The following is a 14696-nucleotide window of genomic DNA, read 5'->3' on the forward strand; positions in this document are numbered from 1 at the left end:
TGCCTCATGGTGAACTTCTTAAGTACAAGGTCTATATCTTACACTTGTTTGTATTTCCTACAATACCAAGCACAACATTTTGCAAACAGGAAGTACAGAATAAATATTTACTGACTAGTTGATATGGGGGAAGTCAGACACTGGAAAAGATGATTTTAGATATTTTTCCTTCCTAGGCAGAAAGGGCCTACTTTCTTTGTACTGAAGAAATAAATATGAGACTGTCATTTGTTTCAATGCTACTTTGTCATATTCTAATTTTATAGGTTACCTTCTCAAGGCAACTCCGTTTAAAATGTCTACTTTTCAAATTTTTAACAAATCTCTAGGCCTTGAAATTCAAAAATATGTACCTTGCTCATCATAAATAGTCATCTTTTATAAACTTTGGGAATTGGATCATTTTCAATTTTTGAGATGACATACTATAATTACTTTATAATCCCTTAGTTTTCCATTGGTAGTAGGAAGGAAAAGTTAGTTAACTAAAGAGCTACATAGCCACAAGGGTGGAGAATCAAAAAAAAAAAACCAAATCATCATTCCTGATTGGCTGAGGATAAGTCTGGGTTTAGAAGAATAAACTGTGTCCAGAAAACCCAGGTGGATGAATCCCAAAATCAACCCGGGATGTTCTAAATACAATATGTCATTCTCATCTGTAAACAACAAAGAAAAGTGTCTAGATAGGCCTGTCAGGTCATGTTACACCTGCAGAGCTTCCTTTATAATTAGGTTAGAAAGCTTAGATGTCACTTAGGGACTGAATAGATTTCCTTTGGCCTTTGTAAATTGACACTTACTCATGTCCCTTAGGAAATATATTCCAGGTGCTGAGGGTTTGAAGAAAATGATTGTAAGAGAAAGAGGGAAGTAGGAGTTAAGACCAGCACACCTTGAGTTAACAAATGATACATGATTGGCAACTGTCTCAAAGTAGAAGGGGTTGCTTTGGAAGGAAGTGGGTTCCTCACACCAAAGGTCTTCAAGCAAAGACTGAATAGCCACATTAGGGATTCTGGTTGAGCTGTAGGTTAGACTAGATGACCTCTAAGGTCCCGAGGAGGAGGGGATTGGAAGGGAATCTGAGTTATAATATGACAGACCATTGCACTTGGTTCACAAGCAAGGAAGTTGCAGAAAGCTCAGTACCTCCAGCTAGAATCAGTAAGGAGAAGCAAATGTGAAAATTCTGTGGTGAAGAAAGGTTCCTTGGATTGGCCACAAGTGGAGAATCTGGTGCCTTGAGAAGCTGGTTACAGGACAGTAAGACCTCAGGCCCATGGTTGGAGCCTTCATTCTTCACACACAGAAAACTTTGAAATATATGTTAAATTGAATTGAATGCAAAGAATTAAAATTTATTTTGCTTTGCTTTTTGTTTCTTGTTTGCATCAAATTTGAAAAATCACTTTGGTTATGAATGGGGTAGGATATCCTTTATTTACTTATTTGTTTTGGTCCAAACTTGTGAGTGTGTGAGTGTGTGGGTGTGTATGTGTGTGTGTGTGTGTGTGTGTAAATCTCAGGGTGGGAGCTCCCTCCATCCAATACAGATAACAACTTATCTTTACCTTAGTAGTCTTACAGAGTTGCCTGGGGATGGTGAAAGGTTAAATGACTTGCCAATGCTGTGGTATAGAAAAGGCAGAACTTGAACCCAGATCTTTGCGACTCAAAGGCTAGCCTCCTAGCCTTTTTGCTATTCCAGTTTGCCCCAGAGGTTAAGGAAATATTGAAAAAGACTGCTCAAATACTATAAAAATAAAATTTTGAAACATTATGGATTTTCATATTCATTTGCATTGTGCTCTTAATCTTCAGGGCACTTTCTCTGAAAATGATTACAGGGTATTATTACTCATCCTTCCTTCAAACTTGATCTCATAAAGAGCCTGGAGGATGCTTGTATACTCATCTCCCTATCTCTGAGCATAACAAACAATCCTCAGACATCTACAACCCATCCATGTCTATGCTTTTTCCTTGGATTATAGTGAAGAGTTTTTCATTACTGCTTAAGGGGCACTTTATTAACTCTTGTTTCAAAGATGAAATAAAATAACTTATTGTAGTGTAAATCCATTTGAGAACTGAAGAGAGTGCTAAGGAATATTTTATCTTAGCTGACAAAATAAGTATATGAGCTATCTGGTAAATGAGCCTTATGAAAATTAAGCTACTTCCTAAAACATATGTAATATTTCTTGCCTCTCCTCTCAATTTTCTCTCTCTTTTATTTGAGCATATTTACTAGATATAGGTGCTTATAACTCCTTAGCCTGGGTTCTCAGGAAAGTAAAAGCCAATTTTTCCAGCTTTATGTCTCACTTCTCCCCTTGGTGAACCCTTCAGCCAAAATGGTATACTTGACATTCTTCAAAGATATGCTAAAATCTTTCACTTTTCCATGTTTTTACTTGTGATGTGTCCTCTACCTGACATGCTTTCCCCCTTTAGATATTCCTGTTGTAATGTCTACTATTCATGGTTGCACTCCTCCGTAAGTACATCCTTGGTCCCTGACAGTGGAAGTAGCCTCTACATTTTGTAGTCGTATACACTTAACATTATCTATATTACAGTTACTATATCTGTATAGGTGAATTATTTCTCCATACTAGACCATAAGCTCTACGAAGGCATGAACTGCATTTTATTCATCTTTTTATCCCTCACAATTCAATATTTTCCATAAGGTAGAAACTCAGTAAATAGACTTCAAGAGTTAGGGATGGAAGTGGGGGCACAAGGAAGACAGAAAGTAGTTAACAGATAATGAAATATGCATTCCTCTTCATGGCAGAAGGGAAAAGGACTATAGGGACAATGTTACATACATTGTTAGGTTCAGTCACTTTATTAGTTGTTTTTGCTGAACAATTTTTCTTTATTACCAGGGAAGATCCAATTCAGAGGGTTATGGGGAGATGAGATTTGCATAATGTATATAGAAGTGACTGATATAAAAAACAAAAGGCATCAATAAACCTTATTTTTTTTAAAGAGAGGGAAAAAGTGTCTGACAGATAACAATAGTGAAAGTGGGCTGAATCTGTATAAAATTAAGCCTCAACAAAACTTTTAAAAACATTTGCAAGGCTGTTACAACTGAACACAGTGCCATTTTTCAGTTGCCTCGTTTACATTTTATAATTATTGGTGTATAATTACACAGAGCAAATTCTAATGAGAGAAAAGATCCACATAACTATATTAACTTTGTGTTTTTTTGTCTTATTCTTTCTCCAGCTGTATCATACACAAGTTATAAAAAAACACCACCACCGGTTCCCCCTCGGACAACCTCCAAGCCTCTGATTTCTGTCACCGCCCAGAGCAGCACGGAATCTACCCAGGATGCCTACCATGACAGCCGGACTCAGAGGATCCCTCCATGGCCACAAGATGGCCGAGGCCTGTACAATTCCACAGATAGCCTGGACAGTAACAAGGCCATGAATCTTGCCCTGGAAACAGCAGCTGCCCAGCGCCACGCCTCTGAGAGCCAGAGCAGTTCAGTTCGAACTAGCGACAAAGCTGTCTTAGTGACAAAAGCTGAGGAGTTCCTCAAGAGCCGTCGTTCCTCAATAGGAATTCAGGTAGCCTATCATTAACATCTGTCCTCTGATGAATTGCTTACCTTGGCTCTATAAATAGCAACAAATGAATCAGCCAACTTTACTGACTCCAATAACCTCACAAATAACCCTGGGTGTACATAACATTCATGCTAATTCACACCATTACAAAGTGATTAAAGAGACAAATCTTCATCTGGAATGCTGAGTGTAAATTGAAAGAGTTCATCTCAGTAAGGCCTGGGATTGAGATGACATGGCAGACCAACAAGTAAATGGGTTGCTAATATCTTTCTCTCCATGTCTTCCAAATCTTCCAAATTTTTCTTTTTGGTAGAGTATAACTGCTTAACAGCTAGCTTTACAAGTTCACCACCAATAGAAGGGGACTGAGATGAGCCTTCACTAGGAAGAGTTATATGATTATATGATTATATAATAAGTATATGAGGAAGGATATAACAAGTGTATGATTATAAAATGATTACACTATAAAAGGAAAGCAAAACTCTAGCAAATTTGTTATTGTCTATTGTCTGATACAGTAGGAGGATTTACACACAGTCCAGGTAAGCTGAAAATTTCCATTTAAATATAAATGTGCTGCTGAGCTTCTTCAAAAGCTAAAGATTTGTTACTTTTGATTCTACTCATTGTGCATCCTGGTTCGGATCACATCTTGTTCCTGCTTTATAACTGTATTAAATCCTTGTTCCCATCCTTCTATAAATCCTCCATACAGGAACTTTCCAACATACTAAAGGCCTTTTTCTATGTCTTAATGGTTCTTGGCTACCAATGCAACTTTGACATTGTTTATCCATCATTTCTCACTTTTACTAAGTGTGCAACAGCATCTTCATCTAGGAAGAGAAGAGAGGTACCCAGGGTGAGTTACTACCTTCTAAAGATCTACTGAGTCACTGCTCAATAATCAATAAGGGTATTACTTCACTATCCTCAAAATGAGGAACCTTTCAGCACTGACTGAGCCATACATATGGTTGTATGGCAGGAGGCAGGATAGATTTGCACAGGGTCCATGCCCCGTGTGTGTGTGTGTGTGTGTGTGTGTGTGTGTGTGTGTGTGTATAACAGGGTCCCTGGATTATATATTATACAAGTATATGTATTACAAATGCACATATGTATACATGTATGCATACATATCCTGTTATGTACACGTGTACACATGGATGTATGCATTTGTGATTAATTCCAAAAAAAAAATGAAGAAAATGTACAGGCCTCCAGAATGAGCTGTGAAAATATCAAGGCAAAAAAGTGTGAAGCTCAGGGCAGAGACCTTCCACCCCCACCCCTACCCCATCCCAGAGATAAGCAAAGCTCAACTCTAACATAAAGTTCAAAGTCAAGAAATTGTATAGAAAAGTGAGGAAAAAAGAAAAAGAACCTGACCATAAAAAGCTACTGTTGTGACAGGGAAGCTCAAGACACAAACTTAAAAGAAGACAATGATGTTAAAAAAGCTTTAAAAATAAAAAGCCCTAAAGAAAAATGCAGATTGGACACAAGCCCAACAACAAGAATTCTTTGAAGGGCTAAAGAAAGAGATTTTGTTTGAAAAGATCAAAGAAATGATTTTTAAAACGATGAGAAAGTTTGGAAGAAGGGTAGGGTTCAAGAGCAAAGATAATTAGTTCTATTTTATATATGTTGAGTTTAACATGCCTATGGAATATCTAATTTAACATGTCCAACAGGAAATTGATGATGGGAGATTGGAGCCCAAGAGAGAAACAAAGACATAATACATAGATTGGGGAGTCATAGGATCATAGATCTAACTCTAGTCTAACCCTCTCATTTTTACAGATTAGGAAAATAAAGCTCAGAAAGGCTAATTGAGTTGATCAAGTTCACATAGTGGTATTAGAACTTGAATCTGAACTCAGGTACCCTGACTTGGGCAACTAGGTGGCACAGTGGATAGAGTGCCAAGCCTGAAGTACTACCCTGGGCAAGTTACTTAATCGTTTGCCTAAATTCCACATCTATAAAATGAGCTGGAGAAGGAAATGGTAAACCATTCTGGTATGTCTGCCAAAAAAACCCCAAATGAGGTTACAAAGAGTCTGATATGATGGAAAAGACTCAACAGCAATGCTGACTCCAAACCTAGCACATTTTCCACTGTAGTATGCAGCCTGTCACCTGCATAGAAAAGATAACTGGACTCATTAGAGCTCATGAGATCACTAAGTGAGAGATTATAGAGAGAAAAGAGAAGAGGGCTAAGACAGTCATCTCTGGAGGGAAATCCACAGTTAGAGGGCACGACATGGATTTGTTGTTGTTGTTCAGTCATTTCAGTCATGTCTGACTCTTCATGACCCCGTTTTAGGGTTTTGTTGGCAGAGATACTGAAGTGGTTTTCTATTTCCTTCTCCAAATCATTTTACAGATGAGGAACTGAGGCAAACAGGGTTAAATGACTTGCCCACAATTAATAAGTGTCTGAGGCTGAATTTGAACTCAGGAAGCTCTATCCATTGTGCCATCTAGAATTCTTGGTGCTTACAGATATTTTGTTGTTTAATCATTTCAGTTGTGTCCCACTCTTTGTGACCTGCTTTTTGGGATTTTCTTGGCAAAGATACTAGAATGGTTTCCATTTCCTTCTCCAGCTCATTTTACAGAAAAGGAACTGAGGCAAACAGGGCTAAGTGACTTGCCCAGGGTAACACAGCTAGTAAGTGTCTGAGGCCTTATTTGAACTCAGGTCCTCCTGACTCTAGGGCCAACACTCTATCCACTGTGTCAGCTACCTGTTTATGACACGGATAATGAACCTTTCAAGGAGATAGAGAAGAGTTAGCAGAACCAGGAAAGAGCAGTGTCAAAAACACTCAGGAAAGGATAATCAATATTATCAAATATTGCAGAGGTGAAGAATGAAAAGGACTGGGGAGAGGCTTTAGATTTTGTAAGAGACCATTAGTGATGTTAAGAAGACTTTTTTCAGTTGAGTGATGAGATTAGAAGACAAAAGGCAAAAGGTTTAAAAGAGAATGAGAAGAGGAAGTAGAGATACTGAGTGTAGATAAATTTTTCAGGAATTTGTTTTAGATAGGTAATAGAGGTATAGAACAACAGCTAGCCATGGATATTTGAGAGGTCATGAAAAATGTTAATATTTCCTCCTTTTCATAGCTTTTTAATGATATATAAATTTCATATTACTAATTATAATGATATGTACCACATAGAATTAATTCCAATATTTAAAACAGAAATAGAAAGTGAAACTATTAGGGTTCTCCAGAACCTGCATCTCTTTATTAATATCATCATGATAGAACATGTATTGTTGTTAAGTCATTTTTCAATCATGTCTAACTCTTTGTGGCTCTATTTGCCGTTTCTTTCTCTAGTTCACTTTAAAGATGAGGAAACTGAGGCAAAGAGAGTTAAGTGACTTGCCCAGGGTCCCACAGCTAGTAAGTATCTGAGGCCAGATTTGAACTCAGGAAGATGACTCTTCCTGACTTCCAGCCAAATGCTCTATCCACTATGCCACCTAGCTATCTGAAATTACAAGAAAACAGAGTAATTAGATGACCTACAGATAGAATTTCCATGGCTAAGATTAACTAGTTAGTCAGCCAGTCAACAAGCATTTATCAAGTGCTTACTATGTGCCAGGGTGTATGGAGTCTTCAAGGCGGGACTAGTACCTCTGGTGTGAGGGTCGCCAAGCTCTTTTCAGGGCCGTTCATCTACCTTGGTATCCACCTGCCACACAGCTCCAAGAAGCTGCAGCTTTTGCAGTGTCCACACTCTAGTAAACTATCTCAACAGACAGGCTTAAATCAGGTTGAAGGTAATCTACAGGCCTCAAATCATGTCGATGAGTTAGAGGGATGTATACCCCAAGCATGCGAAGATTTCCTTGGTGGAATAGGGAGATTTGAACATTTTGTTTGAACAATCCATGAAGTTGGTCAAAGCAGGTACTGTAAAGTGCGTAGAGCCTGGTCAGACACTGAAGATGCCAAGATCATCCATTGCATCCAGAGCCACCACCTATCATCTTGACTTTTGTCTTGTCACTGGACTCTGAAGACTCCGGAAGAGCCAGTGAGCCTGATGACTTTGTTCAACTCTGTCTCTTAAATGGTTAAATCCAATCTACTCATAAGTTAAAAGACATTACTCATGATGTCATTTTGGTTGTCTTTGAGCAGGAAGGACAAACAACAACAAACTGTGTCACTAAAGTGCTGGTAATACAAAGGCAAGCAAAGAAGGAAAATAGTCATTGACCTCAACAACCTCACATTCTAATAGGAAAAACAATACATAAGAGGAAACTCAAAAGAGAGGGATAGAGAAAAAATATCTATTACAGAGACACAGTGGAGAAGTTCAGAGAGTGCAGCTGGATAGGAAAAGAAGAGAAGGTTTGGGAACCTACATTAAATAAAGGCTCTGGGAGGAGTCCTCCATCTTGCAATCAGAGAGAGGGGTAGAGGGTGCTTCCAAGGTGTGAGTTCCAAGGCTTAATTGATCTTCCAAGAAAAAGAGGTTTCTGAAGCATAATGGAGAAGTACAGTGGCCTAGCAGATTCCTAGAGATAAACCCTGCTGTTACACAGTCCTTTTAGAATCTGTGGTTTTTGAAGGAACATGAAACTCAAAATCTTTGGCTCCAAATTGCAAGTTTATCAACTGAGGGAAATGTGTTCAAACAGTAATGTTCACACTTCCATGAAATATAACATTCTCCTCTTTACCAAAAGAATTCTTTACTTTAAAAAAAATGTTATCACTTCTTAAGTCTAGAGGTCAACATCTCAGGATCATAGATTTAAAGCTAGAAGAGATCTTAGAGATCATCGACTCCATGCCTTTCATTTTAAAGAAAGGGAAATTGATGTCCAGAGGCCTTAAATAACTTGCCCAAAATAAAGCAGATAATACATGGTCCAGGTCCTCTGATTCCAATTCCAGAGCTCCTTCCACTATACTATACTATTTCCCCTCAGAGCAGGGATTCAAAAACCCCACTTTTATATTGGTGTGGTAAAGGGTACTCCTGTGAATAATGTTTTTAAATGCATAAAATAAGATGCAAAGTATCAAAAAGGAAGCCAACTATAGTGAAATGTATTTATTAACATATAAAAACCCCACTATTCATAGAAAGGCTAGAATCCTTGCAAGTAGAGGCAAAGCTAAACACAAACCAGGACAAGAGCTATCAAGAAGGTAGGATAGTAGAGGACAGTTGGTACATGGTGCTGTGAGTACATCTCCATAATTATACTGGATTTTACTTAATTCATATCTGAATATATGCTATATCCTTTTAAACATAATAGTTCAATACTTTGGAAAGCCTATGATTTCATCATTAGCACTCCTTTGAATGACTTAATTCACAAGCCTTTCATTGACATATAGTTTCATAAAGATGCTATGGCAAAAAATAAAGTTACCAACTGGCGGTCAATTTTGTGATGATGTCCCTCCAAATGTAACTAGGTTGTTCTCTAGATGACAGACAAAAACATCTGTCTCCAGGCCTATTGTCTAAGCCCTTTGCTTCTTGGAAGGAATTAGCTCCTGCTCTGCTGGCCCAGTCTTTTAGAACCTAGAGTCACCCCAATGCCACAGTGAGTTATCAAAGGAGCTGAGCAGAGATTGCATTTAATACCCAGTGACAAATGTACCTACACTGACTTGAAAGCTTTTGGAGTTTTGGAAACTCACAACAATGATTATCAATGAAAGACTTTTCACAGAATCTAAGCTGGAAAGAACCTTAAAGGATATCTAGTCTAATGCTACATGCCCATCCAGAATCCCTTCTACAACATCCCTGACAAGTGACAGTCATCAAGTCTCTATTCGGAAACATCTACCAAGAAGAAATCCACTACATTATAAGACAGCCCATTTCACTGTTGGACAACTCTGACATTAAGAACACACACAATAATAATAACAACAACATTTATATAGTGTTTATCATGTACCAGGCATTGTTCTAAGAGCTTTAGAACTATCATCTCGTTTGACCCTCACAACAATCCTGGCAGGAAGGAACAACTAATATCCCTCAAGTGTAGATGAAGAATCTGAGGCAAACAGAAGTTAAGTGACTTGCCCAGGGCCACACAGTTAGTAAGTGTCTGAAGCCTGATTTCAACTCAGGTCTTCCTGACTCCAGACTTGGCACTCTCTCCACTACACCATCTGACTACTCAACAAGCCTCCACTCAAAAAGAGAACAAAAAAAAGTAAAGTAATAGAGATTTATATCTAAATTTTTCTTCTGAGGACTGGGGGATAGAGGTGTTTCGGCCCAGACCTGTGATAGCATTTGCTTTTAAACTCCCAGTGTAGAAAAGCTCCCCTCTATACACCCTAAACCCTAATTCTATCATTTGTAGGCTTAGAGAATTGCCTAGAGGCACTGAAAAGGTACTGATATGCCCGTGGTGACAAAGTTAATATGGAACAGAAGTAAGACTCAAACACAGGTCTTTCTGACTCTAAGGCTATACCATGTTGTTTCTCAGATTAAATACTGATGATAAAAAATAATAAATAGCAAGATATCTTATGCTAAGTTCTACAAATAATTTAAAAAACATATTTCTGATTGTGAGAGGTCTTGAAAATAGTAATTTATTTCCAAGGAAGGATATGTAGTCTCCCTCTACTGAGATCTTAGAAAATTGTACAGCTCTGTCTATCTAGGATTATTTCAACGTAGTGATGACTTAGAGAAAGACTTGTTTCTTGTCTGAGGACCAGCCTCTCCAAGTTCAGAGAGGCTTCTTCAATAAGAGTTGGACTACCATGCATTTTTTTTTATTACAGCAACTCATAAAACTATCCACTATGACTTAGAGAGTTTGTCTTTTATGATGCAGAAGGGAGCACTCATGCTAGTGAAATCAAAGATCTTTTAAATAGAAAAACAAGTATGACTAGAGGCAAGGTATGAGCTATTGAACCATTGAGGTTCTTTTTTATCCCTCAGTGTATAACTATTATCTTCACCAGTGTTAAGTGGCTTATTTACGGTGACTTTTGAATTCTTTTGTTCAAACTCTCTTAATCCTTATGAAATGATATGAAGAATTTATGTAGACTTGAAAAGCAAAGAAATCACACAGTAAAATCCACAAACATGATAGTATTACGTTGCTACAATATCCAGAGGTAATGTCCCATATGCAGATGATGGTATATTTGTCAATGGATTGACCCATTAGCAATGTGGCAAACAGGTTCTACCAACTATAAAGAAAACTTGATTCAGAAAAAAAAGTCAAAGTGATGATCCAGTGAGTGGAGACAAGAGGATGTGTATGGGAGATGTTATAAAGGTAGAAATGCCAAGTCTTGACATCAACTAGGATATAAGCGTTAAGTTTAATTAAAAAGCAAGGATCACAATGAGGTTGGAAGTCTGGGTGACTGGAAGGATGGGTGCTGTCTTCAACAATATCAAAACATGGAAGATAATGAGCTTTATTTCTAACATGCTGAGTTTCTTGATACCTTTGATACATTCAAGATGTCTCAAGATGGTGACAACACTGTAGCTTGAAACTAGAGAGAGAGTAGGAATGGCTATATAGACCTGGGAATAATTTCCATAGATAAGATGATTGAACCCATGGTAGCTGGTAAGATTACCAAGAAAGATAGTATAGAGAGGGAAAAGGAGAATGCCAGGACAGAGCCTGGAGGACAGCTTCAAGAAGTTTAAAGTTCAATCACCATTAACAAAGGTTCAGTCAGATATATCCTTAAACTCCCACCCAGGACACCTTTTTTCTCTAAGCCCAGTTGTGAATCAGATGTATGGCTTTATGACTAGTATAATTTAGAATGAGCACTGAATTTGACTGTGATCACAGGCATCCTCTCTGTGCCTCAGTTTCCTCATCTGTAAACCTCTAAAATTCCTTCATCCCTAAATCTCCTAAGAAGGCAGACTAGCAATCACAAACTACTATAGCTACTGCCCTGGTAACAGTAATACCTCCGTTCAGAGGTGCTATTTACAAAGTGGGGGAAAGTCAAGCCTGTGGACCTGCTTTATATCATAAATGAGTTCCTTTGGGACTCTAGGGGTCTTATTTGCCTCTGCTGACCACTCCCCAAAGCCTGCATAAAACCAGTGGCAGTTTATACCTCCAATCTCTGCTAGGGGCATCAGTGCAGATACTCTCCCTGAGGGCTCGACACAACTAACCTAGGCCTTTAGAAAGAAATATTTGCATGAGTAAAGAACAATTCAGATAATCCGAAAGAGTGTAACTGTTGCCACTTATTGAGAATCACATTTTTTTCCTCATTCTCAAAGCCATTTGAAATCACGTTCTACTACTTCATGATGATGGTAGTGATTCCATCCATTAGCAGTGCTCTGTAGCCAGGTTCATTGTTAAAAAATATCTTGTACACAGTGCCCATCGCAGGGGTTTGACTGTGCACAGAGAGTCCACCCCAGTTTTCCTCCTCTTAGAGGTACTTACCTAGCTCTGAGGCTGCTGACAACAATGCCTTGGGCAACCTCTTGCCCAAAATTATTAGCCTCACTGTCAATCATTCTATCCAATGTTTTTCAGTCACCTGTCAGCCAGATGGGCTATACAACAGCTGGAGGGAGGAGGGGCATACAGCGTATGAATGAGAAAAGAGTGTTTGGAGGAGAGCACTACAGGAAGAAAAAAAAAAAAACACATTTCTAGGGCTATCTAAACCACACAAAATTTTATCAGATGCCACCTTTGGCTTATGTTTTATAAGTTGGTATATATTATGGATAAGGACAAAGAAAGGAAAATAATCATAATTCACATTTATATGGCACTTTAAGGCATATAAAGTGTTCTTTTCTCACAAAACCCATGGGATTTAGAATGCAAATATTGTAATCCCCATTTCATACACAGAGAAACTGAGGTTCCAAGATGTTAAGTGACTTTACTGTCTTTGCACAGATAGTACGTATCTGAAGTGAAATGCAAATTCAGATCTCTGGAATACAATTTTTAGTACTCTTTCCCTTGCACTAGGGTAAAAAAAAAAAGTAAAAAATCTTTATTTGGAAAGGATGGACCAGGAAATGTGAAAACAGTTCTTAAAGATCATGAAAAGTCTGTTCTCTAAGTATTTCTAAAAAAAAAAAAAAAACAAATCATTATTCCATTAGTAAGGAAAAGATAAACGTAAGCATGTATGTGCAAGTATATGTCATTTCCTTGTCTTTTTTTAACCTATGAAAACTATACACTCCTAGAGAAGCTCCTTACATGAAATAGAAACCCAGATGAAGCTCATTGAAAATAAGTGCTCCAAGAATATATATATATATATATATATATATATATATATATATATATATATATATATACCATATTCATAATATTATAAAATAATGTTCTGTTGAAATAATGGGGAGAGAAGTTGTTTTGAACACATTCTGGCTGTATGACCCTGGGCAAGTCACTTAATTTCTTCAAGTTGCTTAATAACTTGCCCCAGGGAAGTCTCTAAAACTGTAAGTTGCAAATCAGATGCTGACCTATATTGGTAGAAGAAGTTTCCTGCCCAAGAGTTCCCTACACCATGAAATCATAGATCAGATTGCAAAGTAAATTCAAGAATGAAGAAAACAAACCAGAGACACCTGAATGAGCAAAATTAGTCCCAAAGACGACCATTTCAGAGTTAGAATCACAAGTTCACAGTCTGATCCAACCCATACTTGACCAAGAATGTCCTCTACAACAATCTTGACAAATGGCTTTCCAGTCTCAGTTTAAAGTCTTCCAACGTGGGAGAGATAAATATGCAAATCTTGCCTCTTGCAGAGGTGGTTTCCTTTAATACCTAACAGCAAGTAACTCCAGGTGTTTGCTCTGCTTCCCCTCAATCAAGCGGAAAAAAAAAAAAAAAACCTTAGGTGCTTACTATGCACCTTATTAGGCACTCTGCTAAGTACTGGAGTTCAGCTGCTGTGCCTTTGATATTGTTTGCTGTGCAGCATGATTGTCTTTGGGAAAGGTAAGAAAGCTCTTAAATGTCCTTCTAAACAGGCAAGGAAAAAAACAAACCAACCTCAGGAGCTTTCTTTATTTGCCAGGAGTTGGAGCCATCCCTGCAATGTATCACAGCTCTGGTGATACAGCAACAAACATGGGAGTTAATCTTTCTGATTCCGTTCCCCTCACCCACAGCAACCAGCAACTTATCCTAGAGAAGGATCTCCTATCAGATCATATAGTTTAAGCTCCCATCATGCATTTCAAGCTCAAGTATTATCACTAAACGCTCTATTGTGCCCCCTCTGGTAATCAAGGCTGGGCAGCAATGACTAATAGTTTGCCTCATGAAAGTGTAGTGATTACTCTGGCCTTGCTCTTCCAAAATGAGACTGTCTACATCTCCCCCTCAGGTTTTTAACATACCACTGAAGGATTAGGATGTCTATTCTCTAATACTATATCAGCTTTAGCCTCTTCATTCCTATGTGTTCTACCACTGTCAGCTGCCAGTAATTTATACCCCATTTCCAATTAATCAATTAATATTGATCAGCTTTATAAAGTAGGAAGTTACAGTAAGAACAGAAGTACAAACATTTCTGAAAACCTAAGGATATGGTCTTCCCTATACCCCCTAGATCCCTAGAGAGAGTTGAGTCATACTGAACAAGGTTTCTATATAATATTGATCCCAGCCACAAGGTTCATGTCCAAATGTGGCATAGTTACTGAATGAGTCTGCCACTCAGCTCCTACTGGGCTAGGTTCCAAAGGTTGCTCCTTTGGACTTGAATGTTGAGCGGGCTGGCCACACCACAACAACAATAACAGCCACACTCCTGTACATCATGGCACCTCACACTCCTCACCTTTTAAAGTTCATGAGATCATAGCTATCTTCAATTTCTTTCACCTCAATGTGGAAAGACTAGACATAATAATGAAAGAAGCAACAGCTGAATAATCCACTCATGGGCCACAGTGAAACAGTCCCAGGAGGGAGATAAAGGCCTGAGGCCTTTCTCTCCACTGAGGACTTAATCTTTGCCTCCTCACTTGAACATGCCAGATTAAAAAAA

At 38.2% G+C, this 14696-nt stretch overlaps 1 protein-coding gene across 1 annotated transcript in view; it reads left to right on the plus strand.

Annotated features, from left to right (window-relative positions):
• DLGAP2 (DLG associated protein 2) overlaps positions 1-14696 on the plus strand; it is a 201989-nt gene that overhangs the window by 149492 nt on the left and 37801 nt on the right. The window contains exon 5 of the mRNA XM_036751925.1: positions 3253-3602. Within this exon, the coding sequence (XP_036607820.1) occupies positions 3253-3602 (350 nt within the window). The remainder of the gene's footprint in view (positions 1-3252; positions 3603-14696) is intronic.

The sequence above is a fragment of the Trichosurus vulpecula genome, chromosome 3, assembly GCF_011100635.1.
Source record: "Trichosurus vulpecula isolate mTriVul1 chromosome 3, mTriVul1.pri, whole genome shotgun sequence".
In the NCBI taxonomy this organism is placed as follows: domain Eukaryota; kingdom Metazoa; phylum Chordata; class Mammalia; order Diprotodontia; family Phalangeridae; genus Trichosurus; species Trichosurus vulpecula.